Below are 16,895 nucleotides of genomic sequence, written 5' to 3'. Positions count from 1 at the left end.
CACATGTTAGGGGCAGCATAGGTGAGACATATCTGCATTTTCTACTGAGATTCTGGGTATGCTAACAGTGGGGCTAGTCCATGTTCTAGCAATGCTCAGCACCTTATATTGGGCCCAGAGAGCTTTCAGAAAGCACTTGTTGAATTGGGTGGATTTGTGGACCAAGTGTCATAAGACTCCAGTTATGATCATCCTTACTGGCTTAAACTAGATCCTCATACACCTGACTTAAGATCCCTGGTTTCTTTCTCTATTTTAACTGTTTAACTTTTAACTTGAAATAATTTTATATTTAAAGATGCTAACCTCATAGGAGTTTGCAAATTTCATATGAGTTAAACATGAGAATACATTTTGAGTTTAAAAAGTACCATATTTTAGTTGCCGGTAGCTCTTGTCCAACTATGACTGTGGGAGTACCTTCCTCAAGGTGCTAATTTGGAGGTATTATAATTTTTTATTTATATATTTCACCCTTATTATAAAATCAGGGTTTTGTTTTATTTACTTACTTATTTATCTCTCTTGCTTTCAGTATCTATCAGATCTTAGAAAAGATGAATAGGTGGGGCGCCTGGGTGGCTCAGTGGGTTAAAGCCTCTGCCTTCGGCTCAGGTCATGATCCTGGAGTCCTGGGATCAAGCCCCGCATCAGGCTCTCTGCTCAGTGGGGAGCCTGCTTTCCCCCCCCTCTCTCCCTGCCTCTCTGCCTACTTGTGATCTGTCTGTCAAAAAAAAAAAAAAAGATGAATAGGAAGTGCTCTAGGGTGCACTCTAGAAGTACAACACAAGACAACATTGGTTACTATCAGTACCAATCAGTAGGTATCTTTTTTGTGGCCAAGGGACTTTGCTTTGGTAGTGAAATTAAAACTGTTGAAACGGAGAGATTACCCTGGATTATTTAGGGGAGACTTAAATGTAATCACAAGTGCCTTATGAGAAAAAGACAGAGAGAGAGAGACTTGGACACAGAAGGCAATGCAAAAGAATCAGAGATAATTTGAAAATGGTATTTACTCCAAAGATACAGATGTAGTGAAAAGAAGGGCCATCTGTACTCCAATGTTTATAGCAGCAATGGCCACGGTCACCAAACTGTGGAAAGAACCAAGATGCCCTTCAACGGACAAATGGATAAGGAAGATGTGGTCCATATACACTATGGAGTATTATGCCTCCATCAGAAAGGACGAATACCCAACTTTTGTAGCAACATGGACGGGACTGGAAGAGATTATGCTGAGTGAAATAAGTCAAGCAGAGAGAGTCAATTATCATAGGGTTTCACTTACTTGTAGAGCATAACAAATAGCATGGAAGATAAGGGGAGTTAGAGAGGAGAAGGGAGTTGGGGGAAATTGGAAGGGGAGGTGAACCATGAGAGACTATGGACTCTGAAAAACAGTCTGAGGGTTTTGAAGGGGCGGGGGGTGAGAGGTTGGGGGAACCGGGTGGTGGGTATTAGAGAGGCACGGATTGCATGGAGCACTGGGTGTGGTGCAAAAATAATGAATACTATTATGGTGAAAATTTTTTAAAAAACTTAAGAAGAAAAAAAAAAAACAAAGAGAAAGGACCCAAACAAAATTACAAATGAAAGAAGACAAACACCACCACAGAAATACCAACAACCATGAAAGAATATTATGAAAAACTACATGCCCACAAACTGAGCCACCTAGAAGAAATGGTAAATTCCTAGAAACATATAAACTACCAAAACTGAGGCAGGAAGAAATAGAAAATTTGAATAGACCCAATTACCAGCAAAGGGATTGAATCAGTAATCAAAACTCCCAAAGAGTTTTAATGTAAAAATCCTCAACAAAATACTAGCAAACCAAATCCAACAATACGTTAAAAAAAATCATTCACTATACTCAAGTGGGATTTACTCCTGGGTTGCACAAATGGTTTACTATTTACAAATCAGTCAACATGATACATGACATCAGTAAGAGAAAGGATAAAGAAACCATATGATCCTTTCAATAGATGCAGAAAAGACATTTGATAAAGTACAACATCCATTCATGACAAAAGCCCTCAACAAAGTAGGTTTAGAGGGAATATACCTCAATATAATAAAGGTCATATATGAAAAACCCACAACAAATATCATCCTTAATGGGGAAAAACTGAGAGTAAAAAAACAAGACAGGGATGTCTACTCTAAACTAGTTTTATTCAATATAATACTAGAAGACCTATACACAGCAATCAGATGACAAAAACGAAATAAAAGGCATCAAAACTGGGGTGCCTGGGTAGCTCAGTGGGTTAAAACCTCTGCCTTTGGCTCAGGTCATGATCTCAGGGTCCTAGGATCGAGCCCTGCCTTAGGCTCTCTGCTCAGTAAGGAGCCTGCTTTCCTCTCTTTCTCTGCCTGCCTCTTTGCCTACTTGTGATTCTTTCTCTGTCAAATAAATAAATAAAATCTAAAAAAAAGGCATCAAAACTGGTAAGGAAGTAGTAAAACTCTCATATTTATAGATGACATGATACTCTATATAGAAAACCCTAAAGACTCCCCCACAAAGAAACTGTTAGAACCAATAAATGAATTCAGTAAACTTACAGGATACAAAATTACTATGTAGAAATTTGTTGTACTTCTATATCCTAACAATGATGCAGCAAAAAAAGAACTTAATAAAACAACCCCATTTACAACTGCACCAAAAATAGCAAGATACCTAAGAATAAACCTAACCAAAGAGGTAAAAGATGTGTTCTCTGAAAACCTATGAAACACTAATGAAAGAAATTGAAGACAACACAAAGAAATGGAAAGACGTTCCATGCTCATAGTTTGGAACAACAAATACTGTTAAAATGTCTATAGTATCCAAAGCAATCTATAGATTTAATGCAATCCCTTAAAAAATACTAATAACATTTTTCACAGCAGAATAAGAAGTCCTACAATTTATATGGAATGATCCTGAAATGATCCTGAATTTCCAAAGCAATTTTCAAAAAGTAAAACAAAGGTGGAGGTATCAAAATTCACACTTTAAGCTATATTACAAAGCTACAGTAACCAAAAAAGTAGATGCTGGCACAAAAATAGACATACAGATCGATAGAAAAGAACAGAAAGCCCAAAAATGAACCACAGTTATATGGTCAATTAATCTTCAAGAAAGCAGAGAAGAATGCCCAATGGGAAAATCAGTCTCTTCAACAAATGGTATTGGGGAAAATGGACAGCAATATGCAAAAGACTGAAAATGGACCACTTCTGTAAAGTATACACAAAATAAATTCAAAATGGATTAGAGACCTATATATGAGACCTGAAACCATAAAAATCCTAGACAAGAACATAGGCAGTAATGTCTCTGACACTGGCCACAGCAACTTCTTATTAAATATATCTCCTGAGGTAAGTGAAACAAAAACAAAAATAAACTGTCAAAATAAAAATCTTTTGCACAGTGAAGGAAACAACAACAAAACTAAAAGGCAAGAGATATAATGGGAGAAGATATTTGCAAATGACATATCTGATAAAAGGTTAGTATCCAAAATATATATAAAGAAATGATACAAATCCATACCAGACAAAAAAACAAATAATCCAATTTACAAAGGAGCAGAAAACATGAACAAACATTTTTCCAAAGAAGGCATCCAGATGGTCAACAAACGCATGAAAAAATGCTCAACATCACTCTGCATCAGGGAAATACAAATCAAAACTACAATGAGATTTCACCTCACACCTGTCAGAACAGCTAAAATTAACAATACAGAAAACAACAGGTGTTGGCAAGGATACAGAAAAAGAGGAACCTTCTTGCACTGTTGGTGGGAATGCAAACTGGTGCAGGCATTCTGGAAAACAGTATGAAGGTTCCTCAAAAAGTTAAAAACAGGGGCACCTGGGTGGCTCAGTGGGCTAAAGCCTCTGCCTTCAGCTCAGGTCATGATCCCAGGGTCCTGGGATCAAGCCCTGCATTGGGCTCTCTGCTCAGCAGGAAGCTTGTTTCTTTCTCTCTCTCTGCCTGCCTCTCTGCCTACTTGTAATCTCTGTCTGTCAAATAAATAAAATCTTTAAAAAAATAAAAAAAGTTTAAAACAAAACTATCCTATGAAAGGATACATACACACCAATGTTTATGCAGCATTATTTACAATAAACAAATTATGGAAACAGAACAAGTGTCTATCAACTGATGAATGGATAAAGAAGAAGTGGTACATTTATACACAATGGACTATGACTCAGCCATCAAGAAGAATGAGATCTTGCCATTTACAATGACATGGGTGGAGCCAGAGAGTATAATGCTAAGGGAAATAAGTCACTCAGCAGAAAGACAAATATCATATGATTTCACATACATGTGGATTAAAGAAACAAGTGGGCAAAAGTGGGAAAAAAGAGAGGAAGAAATAAATTAACAAACAGATTCTTAATTACAGAGAACAAACTGATGTTTACCAGAGGGGAGGAGAATGGGAGGCGGGCTGAAAGAGGTGATGGGGATTAAGGCATGCACCTGCTGTGACGAGCACTGGGTGATGTATCAACAATTCTGCCGAATCACTATATAATCACTAAATAAAAAATAAAATAACAAAAGTTGAATAAGTCAGAGATCTAATGAACAGTCTGGTGTTTACAGTTAACAATACTATTGGATACTTGAAATTTGCTGAGAGAGTGGATCTGAAGTGTTCTCACCACAAAAAAAAAAAAGTAACTGTGTAAGGTGGAATAAAAGTCATGAAAGGAATTCTGTGATGATAACTTATTCATCTATTTAATTTTAAGACAGCTAAACCTCAATTATCAAAAGCGAGTGTTAACAGTTAATAGGACTATCATTATAATCATTATTTGAATCTTCCTCCCATCTGTCAAAAAAAAAAAAGGTTTTTCTCAACTGAAAAATAGGAAATTATTCTTTGGAGCATATCCCTGTCCCTTTGAAATTTTTAATAATACTGTTCATAAATAATTAATTATTTAATTAATTAATTAAACTGGGATATAGGGATAGGAAGCTACGTAATCAAACTGAGGGAAGATTTTAAACCCAGATATTCAAAGCAAGCCATGTTTAATAGAACTTTCTAACAACAATTCCATTGGCTACAAGGCATTTGAAATGTGGCTCACATAACAGCAGAATTGATTTTTTAATTAAATGGAACTCAATTTTAATTTTAGTAGCCACATGTGACTAGTGACTACTGATTGGACAGTGCCATTTCAAACTATTAAAAATTTTGGGAGACAAACCATAAGAGAATCTTAATCTTACAAACAATCTGAGGATTGCTGGGGGGGAAGGGGAAGAGGGACAGGGTGACTGGGTTATGGGCATCAGAGAGGGTATGTGCTATGGTGAGTGCTGTGAATTGTGTAAGCTTGACGATTCACAGACCTATACCCCTGGGGCAACTAATACATTATGTGCTAATAAAAATAATTTTAAACCAAAATTTCACATAGAGCAAGCTTCCTATTTGATTTGATTTAGAAACTTTATGTACAGTTTAATATCTGAACCATTATCTTACACACATTACTAATTATACAGCCACTCATTGCTTCAAATTCTATTAACTCTTATATTTCACTTACTTGGCTTTAGACAATGGGGCTCTTGAGGAGCATTTAGTCCGTTGTTGGAGGAGATTTTTCAGTTCTTCTAGTTTTTGCACTTGCTTTACTACTTGTGCGATGCTTAAAGTGACTGTTTGGTCAGGAGTTGGACACTCTGCCTCTAAAAAGGTTTGATCTTTACTTATCTAAAATGGTAAGATTAGCCAGTTACTTAGGAAATACCCATTTTGCTCCTATACCTCAGAGAAATTTCATCATTTGTTTATTTCCTATATTTAAATAACTTTTATAATACTCTTATCTATAGCTATAATCAAATACTGCTATTTCATAAATATAATTTTGAGTAATTACCTAACAACAGAATTATAGATAAGTGTTGACTTACATGTCAAAACTCAAATCCAATCTTCGGTTTATTATTTTAATATATAAGAATTTTAAACAAGTTCCATAACAATTGAAACAGGATCATTTAAGGGTAATTCCAAATACTTACAAGAGAATTCTAAAGTAATTGCTTCCCCAAAATCCTAAGAATAGTCTTACTTAAGATAAATATGGAAAGACATTAATTTGCTCTCAAAAGTAACACCTTCTATTAACTCCCAGAAGTTAATATATAAAAATCTATGAAACTGGCCTTCCTTGGTCTGTTTGGGAAGAACTAAGACCCATTTGAGTGTCTCAAGACTTTTAGAATAGGCCAACCTAGAGAATAATGAGGAATCAAGAGAATCAGTAAGATCCACAGAATAATATGATAGACCATAACTGATATTCTAAGTATTGACTCTGCTTAAACAAAGCTGAGCAAGATGAGTGCCTCCCAGCTTTAAAAAAAAAAAAAAAAAAAAAAAGGAAAAATAAAAAAAAACAAAAAAACAGCCAAAAATATGGAGACATAAAAAAACAGAGTAGCAAAAAAAAAAAAAAAAAAAAAAAAAAAAAAAAAAAGATTTTTTTTTTTCTTTTTTAACAAAATGGCAGAGATTCACCCATGTATATATACACTGCCAACTTTAATGATGGGAGGGAAAGTGGAGAAGAAGAAGAAGAAGAAGAGGACAAAGAGAAGGAGAGAGTGGAGGAAAGGAGGAGGGGGAGGGAGAGGAGGAGGAAAAAGAAGAAGAAAGGAAAGAAAAAGAAGAAAGAAGAAAGGAGGAGGGGAAGGAGAAGGAAGAAGAAAAGAAAAGAAGAAGGAGAAGAAAGAGAGGAGGAGGAGTCATCGTCATCATCGTCATCAAGACGTAGCCTAAAACCTAGCAAAAAGAAATTCTAGCAATGGGATTTAAAACAGACTTCATTTAGTAACACCCACTTGTAATGGAATTAGGATATAATAGCAGGAAGTATATCCCGGGCAATGAACCAGAAGTCTGAAATTCAGGGATGCAGAACAGGTGGAAGGGAAATAGGAGATGTATGGAAACTCTATGGACAAAGGCATGATCCCAAAGAGGGGACATAATTTGGTGTATCAGATATATTGCCAATTCATTAATGGAGTTTAAAAGTGATGTAGCAATAGCCAGTTATCAATTTATTGCTTTTCATCTAAAAATCCATTCTTCATTGTTCTGCTAATAATAGTGGAACATTTCTCTCTTGACAGGTATCATGTTAACCCTTTAATAGAGGGTCCTAGACACTACAGAAAGAAGCAGCTTTATTCTTATGTCTGCCATCTTTCTCTGCTTAATCTGAGGACACTGCAAGGTATACCTAGTAAAGCTCAGCCCAGAAAGTTTCAACAGCCCCACCCCCACATGTATCTTCCTCACAAGGTCCCTAGCATGACTTCGCTTGGGCAGCTTCTCCCAGAATTTCTTAGCAAAATCTGCCAGTGTAGAACCTCCCTCTGGGAAACTTTCCAGCATACCACCCTTGTGGTATGCTAGAGGTACACTATCTCCCTGGAAGATGGCTTTTCCTAGCACCATAGCACCAATGTACTGCCATCATGGTCAGCTTCCCAGTAAATCCCAGTTCCACCAACATGGCACCCCAGCAAACTTCTCTGCCACTCTGTGGTGACAGCTGCTCCTTCTTCACAAGGTGTGGACATTAGTGGTCCACAAGGTGTGGACCTCCTGAGTTAGGGAGAGGGTTAGGGTAGGGCTGACATTTGTTCCTTCCTTAAGTGCTATGTTTCCATCCTATCAGTAGAGGCTGCTCTTTATACCCTCTATCCCTGTATCTTTTAGAGTTGTCTTTATTACTTTATAGGTATTCTCCTGTTATAATAATTCTTTATGTTAAACTTTCCCTATTCAGATTACTGTGTAGTTCTTGTCTTTTGATCCATCCCTACCCTGTATTTCTCATTAAGAATTCAATTTAAACATAAGTACTTTCTGGGAGAAGAAATGATGTCACAGAACTAAAGGGATGTGGAAAAGGCAATGAGATTATAGGCTATAAGATTTCATCAAAGAGACATACTGGACACAGGTTCCAGCAGAACAACTCTGAAGCTCATAGGCTATATGCCTATCCTACATTTCTCTGCTATGGTTCACATACATTATGAAAGCTTTCACATGTATCTTGTTAATGCAACCTGATGACAAGCATATAAAACCTCACCAGCATGTACTAACAATAAAATGTGTCAGCAATAAGTATGAGATATTCCACAATACTCAGATCTTAGTGTACATAATAATCCTCTAACAAATCCTATTAAAAAGGCAGATTCCTAACTTAAACACACAAGAAAACTTTAACTCAGTAAGTCTGACTTGGAATTCTGAAATGTGCATTTGTAACAGGTATCTTGGGTGATATTTAAACATGATCCAACAAATATATTTTAAGAAGCACTCAACAAAAGGCAGAAGATAATACAAATACTTAGGCAATGTATCAGATACACCAAATTAAGTAACTATTCAAAAGAATTAATTATGGATCTAAAAACTGAAAAATTTAGATTCTAGATTAGGTATTTACTGAAGATTCCTCTTGGTGAACATGAATGTATAAATCAGGATTTCAGGAATACCAGAAATCACAATAACTGGCACTAAGGTGTAGATAGTAGATACAGAGAAAAATAGACATGCATGATAGCTATTTAGTTTATAAAATCAAAAGGACTCAGGAATGTACTGAATATTAGGAAATTGAGTTGTCAAGGTAAATCACCACACTTCTCATTTACCAAGCAGGATAAATACTACTGCCATTCACTAAAATAGGGAATACTGGAAGAGGTAAAAGTTTAAATGTAAAAAATTCTTGGTTTTACCAGTTAGAATGGCTAAAATTAACAGATCAGGAAATGAGAGGTGTTGTTGAGGATGCAGAGAAAGGGGAACCCTCCTACACTGTTGGTGGGAATGCAAGCTTGTGCAGCCACTCTGGAAAACAGTATGGAGGTTCCTCAAAAAGTTTAAAATAGAGCTACCATATGACCCAGCAATTGCACTACTGGGTGTTTACCCTAAAGATACAAATGTAATGATCCAAAGAGGCATGTGCACCTGAATGTTTATAGCAGCAATGTCCACAATAGCCAAACTATGGAAAGAACCTAGATGTCCATCAACAGATGAATGGATAATGAAGACTGAAAAAATAAACAAACAAACAAATAAATAAATAAATAGGATATGGTGTGTGTATACAATGGAATACTATGCAGCCATCAAAAGAAATGAAATCTTGCCATTTGCAATGACATGGATGGAACTAGAGGGTATTATGCTGAGCGGAATAAGTCAATCAGAGAAAGACAATTATCGTATGATCTCTCTGATATAAGGAATTTGAGAGGCATAGCAGGAGGTCCTGGGGGTAGGGAAGGTAAAAATGAAACAAGATGGGATTAGGAGGGAGAAAAACCACAAGAGACTCTTAATCTCACGAAACGAACTGAGGGTTGCTGGTGGGTGGAGGGAGTCAGGATAGTGTGGCTGAGTTATGGAAATTGGGGAGGGTATGTGCTATGGTGAGTGCCATGAAATGTGTAAGCCTGATGATTCACAGACCTGTACCCCTGGGGCAAATAATACATTATATGTTAATTTTAAAAAAATTCTTAGTTTTTATTCATTGGGTTTGAGGTGAAATAGTCCAGAGGAGTTCAGAAAACTGTTTTAAGCAAGAAGTGTCTATTTCTAAATTACCATTATAAAGGTAATTCTTAAATGGAAAAAAACTGGTTGAGGTTGCCTAGGGGGAGAAGTTTAGAGTAAAGGGGGAAAAAAGGAAGGCATAGAATGAAATCTCGAAGCACTCCAATATTTATTGTTTAGAAAAGGAAGGTGCTATAAAGGAAACAGCTAAGGAGGTAAAACAATGGCCAGGAAAGTGTAATTCACAAAATTCAAAGAAATAGTGTTTTTAAAATGAGGAAATGATCAACAATGTCAACTATGGCTGAGGTAAAGAAAACTGCATATTGAATTTAACAACATAAAAACTGCAGAGAGCCACACAGAATGTTTTCTTTGTTATGGAGAAAGAATCCAGTTGGGGTAGACTGAGAATACTTTGGAAGAAGAGTATATATAGTAAATTGATATCAAAAAAATTTAGCTCTGAACCTGTAAAGTATGACCCTAAGCTAAACTGTTAAAGTTTTTATAGAAATCCACAGACAACTCTAAATGTTTTGATAGCCTTAATTGGCTCTTTCAAGGACAGAATGCCCAGATTAACCTCCTCACTAAGTGCATATTTACCAGTTAACAATTTTTTTTATAAAGAACTCAACTAGTTTCATTGTTCTTAAACTATCTGCAAAGCTTTTCTCTCCTCTCTTTTTAAAAAAAATTTTCTTAAGATTTTATTTATTTGAGAGAGAGAGGAAGAACAAGGGGAGGATCAGAGGGAGAGGGAGGAGAAGCAGACTCCCCACTGAATGGAGAGCCCCACATGGGGCTGGATCCTAGAACCCTGAGATCCTGACCTAAGCAGAAGGCAGACACTTAACCAAGTGAGCCACCCAGGTGCCCCTTCTCTTCTCTCTTTTATAAATCTCGGGTTGTGCCTTTATCCCCAATAATATCTAATAATTATTTCCCTTGTAAGCAAATATGCATACAAAGTAGTTTTTTTAAAATTGGTTATGAACGGCAAAAGAGAAATAGGTCTATAACTGGAGGGAATGCTACATCAATTAGAGAGATGTGAGCATATGTAAAACCTGAAAGGAATGACACAATTGATTAGGAAAAGTTTAGTATATAAGAGAGAATGACTGATCAAATTTCTTAAGACCCAAAACAAGTAAGAGAATGAATCTTAAGTAGAAAGAAGAAAAATATCTGTTTAACGAGAGCAAAGGAAGATAGAATGAGCATGGATATAAAGAAATTTTTGTTTGGTAGCAAACTGAAGGAGTTCTAACCAGTGGCTTGCATTTCAAGCATTTTAAGTGACTGGCTGACAGTGAAAATGAAAATGGGACAGAGGGAGTGTGGGATTGAGATGATGGATGAAAAGGACTGAAATTCATTTTGGAAATGCAAAGGAATTGCAAGGCAGTATTTGGAATAATTATGTTTGAATAACTGTGTCACTTTCTTCATCAGTGTTTCACAGCTAAGCTAAAGGCCCAAAGAGTAAATAACTGCATTTATTCAAGGCTAAATTTTTTAGGCTAGTGAAATGAAAAAAGCAAGAGATAAAGAAGAGTAGGAAGTTAAGAAATTCACTGTTATTAAGGACATATGTTCCAAGCTGAAAAGAAAAATGAGTAAAAAAGACTGAAGAAGGTTAAGGTATAAATGAACTAATGGTCTTGATAAAGTCAAAGAGTGGCCAGAATAGTATGTAAATAATAACTGATAAGATAAAAATATGTAGTTCAAGAATAAGTTGACTGAATTAGTGATTTTAAAATAAAGCAATTTGTTAATGATAAGGTCTAGAGTATCACTAGAAGTGAGGGCCAAAGGTAAAGAAAGAGATTAGTTCTGGGGAGATGGGGAGTCAAGGAACTGAGAGGCTAGGATTTGGGGTAGGTCTTCATATTGACAGGATTAGGTACAAAAAGAAGAAAGTGAGACAAATCCATGCATAAAACAGAATAAAAAGAAGTAACAAGATGAAAGAAAGAAGGCAGAAAACAAGCTGGATTATTCAAGTTGCAAAGTATACATTTTATAAGAAGGGAAAACAGTGGACTTCACCTCAACCCTACATCTCTGGAAAGATAATGACCCATCTATCATAGGCAAAGAAGAGCTACTAACACTCTTCCAATGTCAGCCATATCTATCCTAAAGCAAAATTCTACTCTGGAGCCAAAGGTAAAATAAGAGGGTGCTAGGAGACAGTTACAATTTCTATCTTTACTTCTTAATTTTATATCAGTTACAATTTCTATCTTTACTTCTTCATTTTATATCACAAATAAATGAACTTATTTAAAGTGCTTGGGATTCAGTGGTACTTAATTGGACTAAACCATAAGCACAACCAATGAAGAACAAGAATCATTCTATAAATCACTGAGGCTACCCTAGAATCATTCTGCTATATTAATAGCATAAATTCTTTCCCAAAATAGAATTAAAAACCCTTAAGATTAGAGACTACTAGCTTTCAAAATGGTCATAAAACATCTGAAAATCTAAAAAAAAAATCATTAAAATAACATTAAGTTTAAAGAAAACCAAATATAATTTTTTAAGTAAATATATTATACATCCTTTTTTAAACACAGGAGAAATATTTAAGTTAAGTTGCTAAGTTTTCTCTTGTCATTCTTTTATGTAAATTAGTAAAAATGATAATTAAATTTCCATTATTTAATTTTAGGAGAAAGAATGTGTCAAAAAGAGCATTCCAGATACACGTAGGAATGTATATGTAATCACTGAGAAACATTTTGCTCTACCCATTTGTTCCTTCTCTACCTAAATTAAAAGATTATAAATAATGATTATTCAAAAATTTTTTATTTCAAATAGATTTTCAGATGAGACAAAATAATTTAATTTACAATTAAGAAATGTTATACTTACCTCTTCCATATGATTGACTTGTCGCTGAAACCACTTAAAAAAAAAAGAAAAAGAAATACTTATTGGCAAGCTATTCAAACATACGGGTAGACATGAGTGCATTTGTATGTGTATGTGTGTGTGAGTTATCTATGAAATATTCACCCTGAACCAACATCATTATCATTTAACCTAGGGTTCAGAATGGAGCTAATGCAATGTACAGCTCGAACATAACATTTATTTAAATATACATAGTAGCAAGTTTGGGAGTTCTTTTTATTTCCTCAAAGCTTAGAAACCTCTTCCCCATTAATATGTATTACTGTACTAAATGTTAGTAGGCTTAAACTGCAATATAGTAAACATACCTTAAAAAGAGATTCCAAAATCTGGAAAATAAAGTTTTAATTAAAACATTTAAAAATAAGAATTCTTCACAGTGTATGATGTGATACCTCTATAATTCTCAACCAGAAAAATGCAAATTACAAATTACTAGAACTATAAATCTATAATCCAAAATCATAATTTTCATAATTACAGATGGTTTTTAGTATATCTTGCATAGATAACTCAATTCTAGAAAAATTTTCATCTCTATAGATCTATATTAGGATAGCCCAAAATAATTCACATATATGATTTCATATATTTTCTTAATATAGGTAAAGAAAAAAATTAGTAGTCCTCTTGGAAGATATTTTTTTCATATAACAGAGAGTATGGTAATAAAAAGCATTATCATAAGAACATTATCTCTTCAATATGACTTTGCTCTGATAACAGGCCTAAAAAAATCAAGCTATAAAATACTATACTATTACCTGATATTTTTAATGGAAAATGCAAAAAAATGGTTTGGGAGATTGTGACAAAAATTAAATATCCAAAATACCAACACTTAACACTTAGAAAATGTAATGTTAGAATGATTATGCTTGCCACACAAAATACAAGCCTATTCTATCACATCCAGGTAAAAGTCTTTAACCACTTTGTTGAAGAAAAATATTACTACATTCATTCAGGCAGTTTTAAAAAAAAGTTGCTCAACTAAAAAAATCAGGCTACTCTAAAATCTCTCTTCTGCCACACTAACTCTCAAGCAATAATTCAAAAATTGTGGTCCCACAGTCAGAAGCATCAGCATCACCTAAACAAAGATATTTGTTTGTGTAAATTTGTATAAAATTGTGTAAAAAAATGTAAATTATTTTTAAGATTTTATTTATTTATATGACAGAGACACAGCAAGAGAGGGACACCAGCAGGGCGAGTGGGAGAGGGAGAAGGCGGCTTCCCGCAGAGCCTGATGCGGGGCTGGATCCCAGGACCCTGGAATCATGACCTGAGCCAAAGACAGGCACTTAATGACTGAGCCACCCAGGCACCACAGAAAATGTAAATTCTTAAGCCCGACCCCAGTCAAATGAATCAAAAGCTCTGGCAGTACGGTCAGCAATTTGTGTTTTAACTAGTCCTCCAACTGATTCTGTTGCATGCTAAATTTTGAGAATCCCTGTGCTAAGTCATAAGAAATCAGAAATCTAAGCAAAAAGGGCTGAGATCCTCAAGAAAATATACCAAAGTAAATAAATATCCAAGTCTGAAGGAAAATAATTTCAGCTACATAAGGATTTAGAAACTAATGTTCACTGAGGCATACTACCTTGGAATAAACTCATTCTTCCCACTATCAACAGAGATTCCAAGGTTCTCAAAACCTCTTTTCCTATCTCAGAAGATGATGAGAAACCATCATATATCCGTTCACCCATTCATTAGAGCCAGAGTTTATTTAAACCTTAAATAAACCATTTAAACCACTAAAAAATTGTTTAAACCACTGGAGAACAAAGGCTTTCTCAACTAGTGAGAAAAACATCAGTTCTAGTAATGTTGAATCCAGAACATTATTGGTAAAGTGGAAAATGAAAACTGATCAGAAGTGAGAAAATCAATTTTAGGCAAATACTAAATAGAAAGAGAAAATTCTATGAAAATGTGGAAGAATATATATGAAGTACCCCAGGAAAATATTAAACTTCCACCATTCTAATTTTAAAGATATTATCATGTAAGTGTGAAGCCAAAATAAAATTTATTTTTTTAATTTATTTATTATTTTTATTACTTTTTATGATTTTAAAATATTTTCAGAAATTCTAAGGTTCAGAAATGGTTTCACCACACATTCTAACCTAGCAAACAACAAAATTTATTCTTAGAAAAGTAAACACAAGAAAAATCTATAGGCAAGATAACCAGTAAAAAACCTATTCTTTTTGTTTCAACTTTTTCTTTAAATTCCAATTAGTTAGCATATAGGGTCGCATCAGTTTCAGGAGTAGAGTTTAATGATTCATCACTTACATATAACACCCGCTGCTCATCACAAGTGCCCTCCTTAATGCCCATCACCCATCTGTAATCCATCCCCTTGTCCACCTCCCCTCCAGCAACCGTGTTTATTCTCTATAGTTAAGAGTCTGTTTTAGGGTTTACCTCTTTTTTTTTTCCCCTATGTTCATCTGCTTCATTTCTTAAATTCCACATATGAGTGAAATCATTTAGTGTTTGTCTTTCTGACTCACTTATTTCACTTAGCATAATGTACTCTAGTTCCATCCATGTTGTTGTAAATGGCAAATTTTCATTGTTTTTTATGGCTGAGTAATATCCCATTGTGTATATATACCACAAGTTCTTCATCCATTCATCAGTCAATGGACATTTGGGCTCTTTCCATAATTTGGCTACTGATGATAATGCTGCTGTAATATAAACATCAGAGTGCATGTCTCCCCCCTTCAAATTAATTTTTTTTAATTCTTTGAATAAATACCTAGTAGAGCAATTGCTAGATCATAGGGTAGTTCTATTTTTAACTTTTTGAGGAACTTCCATGTTATTTTCCAGAGTGGCTGGCCCGTCTGCCCTCCCACCAACAATGTAGAAGTGTTCCTCTTTCTTTGCATCCTCCCCAACATCTGTTGTTTCTTGTATTGTTAATTTTAGCCATTTTGACAAATGTGAGGTGACATCTAATTATAGTTCTAATTTGTATTTCCCTGATGATAAGTGATATTGAGCATCTTTTCATGTGTCTGTTAGCCACCTGAGTAAATACCCTATTCTTAAAAAAAATAGTGGCTAATGGGGCTGGCACTCAATGCTGCTATCATAAAAAGCTTCCTAAGGAGAAAATGGCATGGTATTTTTTAAAGTGAAGTAATAATCTGTAACTAAAATTCCAGATAGGCATATGGTATCACTGAAGCCAAGAGAAGTCCTGAAGGACTGGCAGCTTTTGCCTGGCTTCATGAAGCTCAAAATTCTCTCAAGGCAAAAAGAAACAAAACCAAACCAAAACAAAAGAACAACAACAACAAAAAACAAACAAACAAACAAATAAGTGGAGGCCATTCCGCACCATTGAAAGGCAAATAAACAAACCACAGCTCCTTGGAGATGTGGCAAATAATACACATGTCAACAGTACAGAAGAAAAAGCTGAGTAGAAAGTTACTTTGGAAAAAAAGGATTTTGAAAAGATCCCATATATAAGGGGGAATCCTAATAAGCCATGCATTTGCCCAAGCCAGGACTCATGCTTAGAAAATATCTGAGTAGACACTAAACTCTCACATTTGGTTTATCTTTAGCTCAGAGCAAGCAGAAAATGAAAGCTAATTCAAGATTTGTAAACAGCCCGGCTAAACTCTGAAGGAGTGCCCCAACACAAAGCCAATCTTGAAGGAACAGGAAATAATTTTTTCTCCTTTTCCTTTTTTTTCTTCTTGTGGCTCAACGCATTTAAGGAAATCTTTTCAAATCCATCAACTAACCATAAACAATAGGAACAGAGGCCTGAGAGACAAAATATTTAATCAAGGAATACAGACTTTCAAAATAGCTTACACTTCTGGTTTCCAACCCAGCATGCAGAGAGCCTGGATTAGTCAATCACTCTGCCCTAACAAGAAAAGCTGAATGAACTGAAAATGAACAACTGTTCTTGTATCTATCACAGAATTGAGATGACTGAGCAAATCACATCACCAAAAATTAAAAAGACAAACAGATGATCCTGAGAAGCAGAAATTATCAGAGCAGAAATCCATGAGAAAAAACCTCCACAGGAACTAGCAGTGAGATAAGAAAACCCAAGCTCGGGGCGCCTGGGTGGCTCAGTGGGTTAAGCCTCTGCCTTCAGCTCAGGTCATGATCTCAGGGTCCTGGGATTCAGCCCCGCATCAGGCTCTCTGCTAAGCAGAGAGCCTGCTTCCTCCTCTCTCTCTGCTTGCCTCTCTGCCTATTTGTGATCTCTCTCTCTGTCCAATAAATAAA

General features: G+C 35.3%; 1 protein-coding gene across 1 annotated transcript in view; it reads right to left on the bottom strand.

Moving 5' to 3' along the window:
* Positions 1 to 16,895, bottom strand: part of CCDC7 (coiled-coil domain containing 7) — a 213,362-nt gene that overhangs the window by 171,559 nt on the left and 24,908 nt on the right. The window contains exons 4-6 of the mRNA XM_059404564.1: positions 12,914 to 12,934; positions 12,564 to 12,596; positions 5,602 to 5,768 (exon numbers count right to left, since the gene is read on the bottom strand). Coding sequence (XP_059260547.1) covers positions 5,602 to 5,768; positions 12,564 to 12,596; positions 12,914 to 12,934 — 221 coding nt within the window. The remainder of the gene's footprint in view (positions 1 to 5,601; positions 5,769 to 12,563; positions 12,597 to 12,913; positions 12,935 to 16,895) is intronic.

The sequence above is a fragment of the Mustela nigripes genome, chromosome 6 (assembly GCF_022355385.1).
Source record: "Mustela nigripes isolate SB6536 chromosome 6, MUSNIG.SB6536, whole genome shotgun sequence".
Taxonomy (NCBI): Eukaryota; Metazoa; Chordata; class Mammalia; order Carnivora; family Mustelidae; genus Mustela; species Mustela nigripes.
The sequence above is the reverse complement of the archived record's forward strand: the minus strand, read 5'-3'. Positions and strand labels throughout refer to the sequence as shown.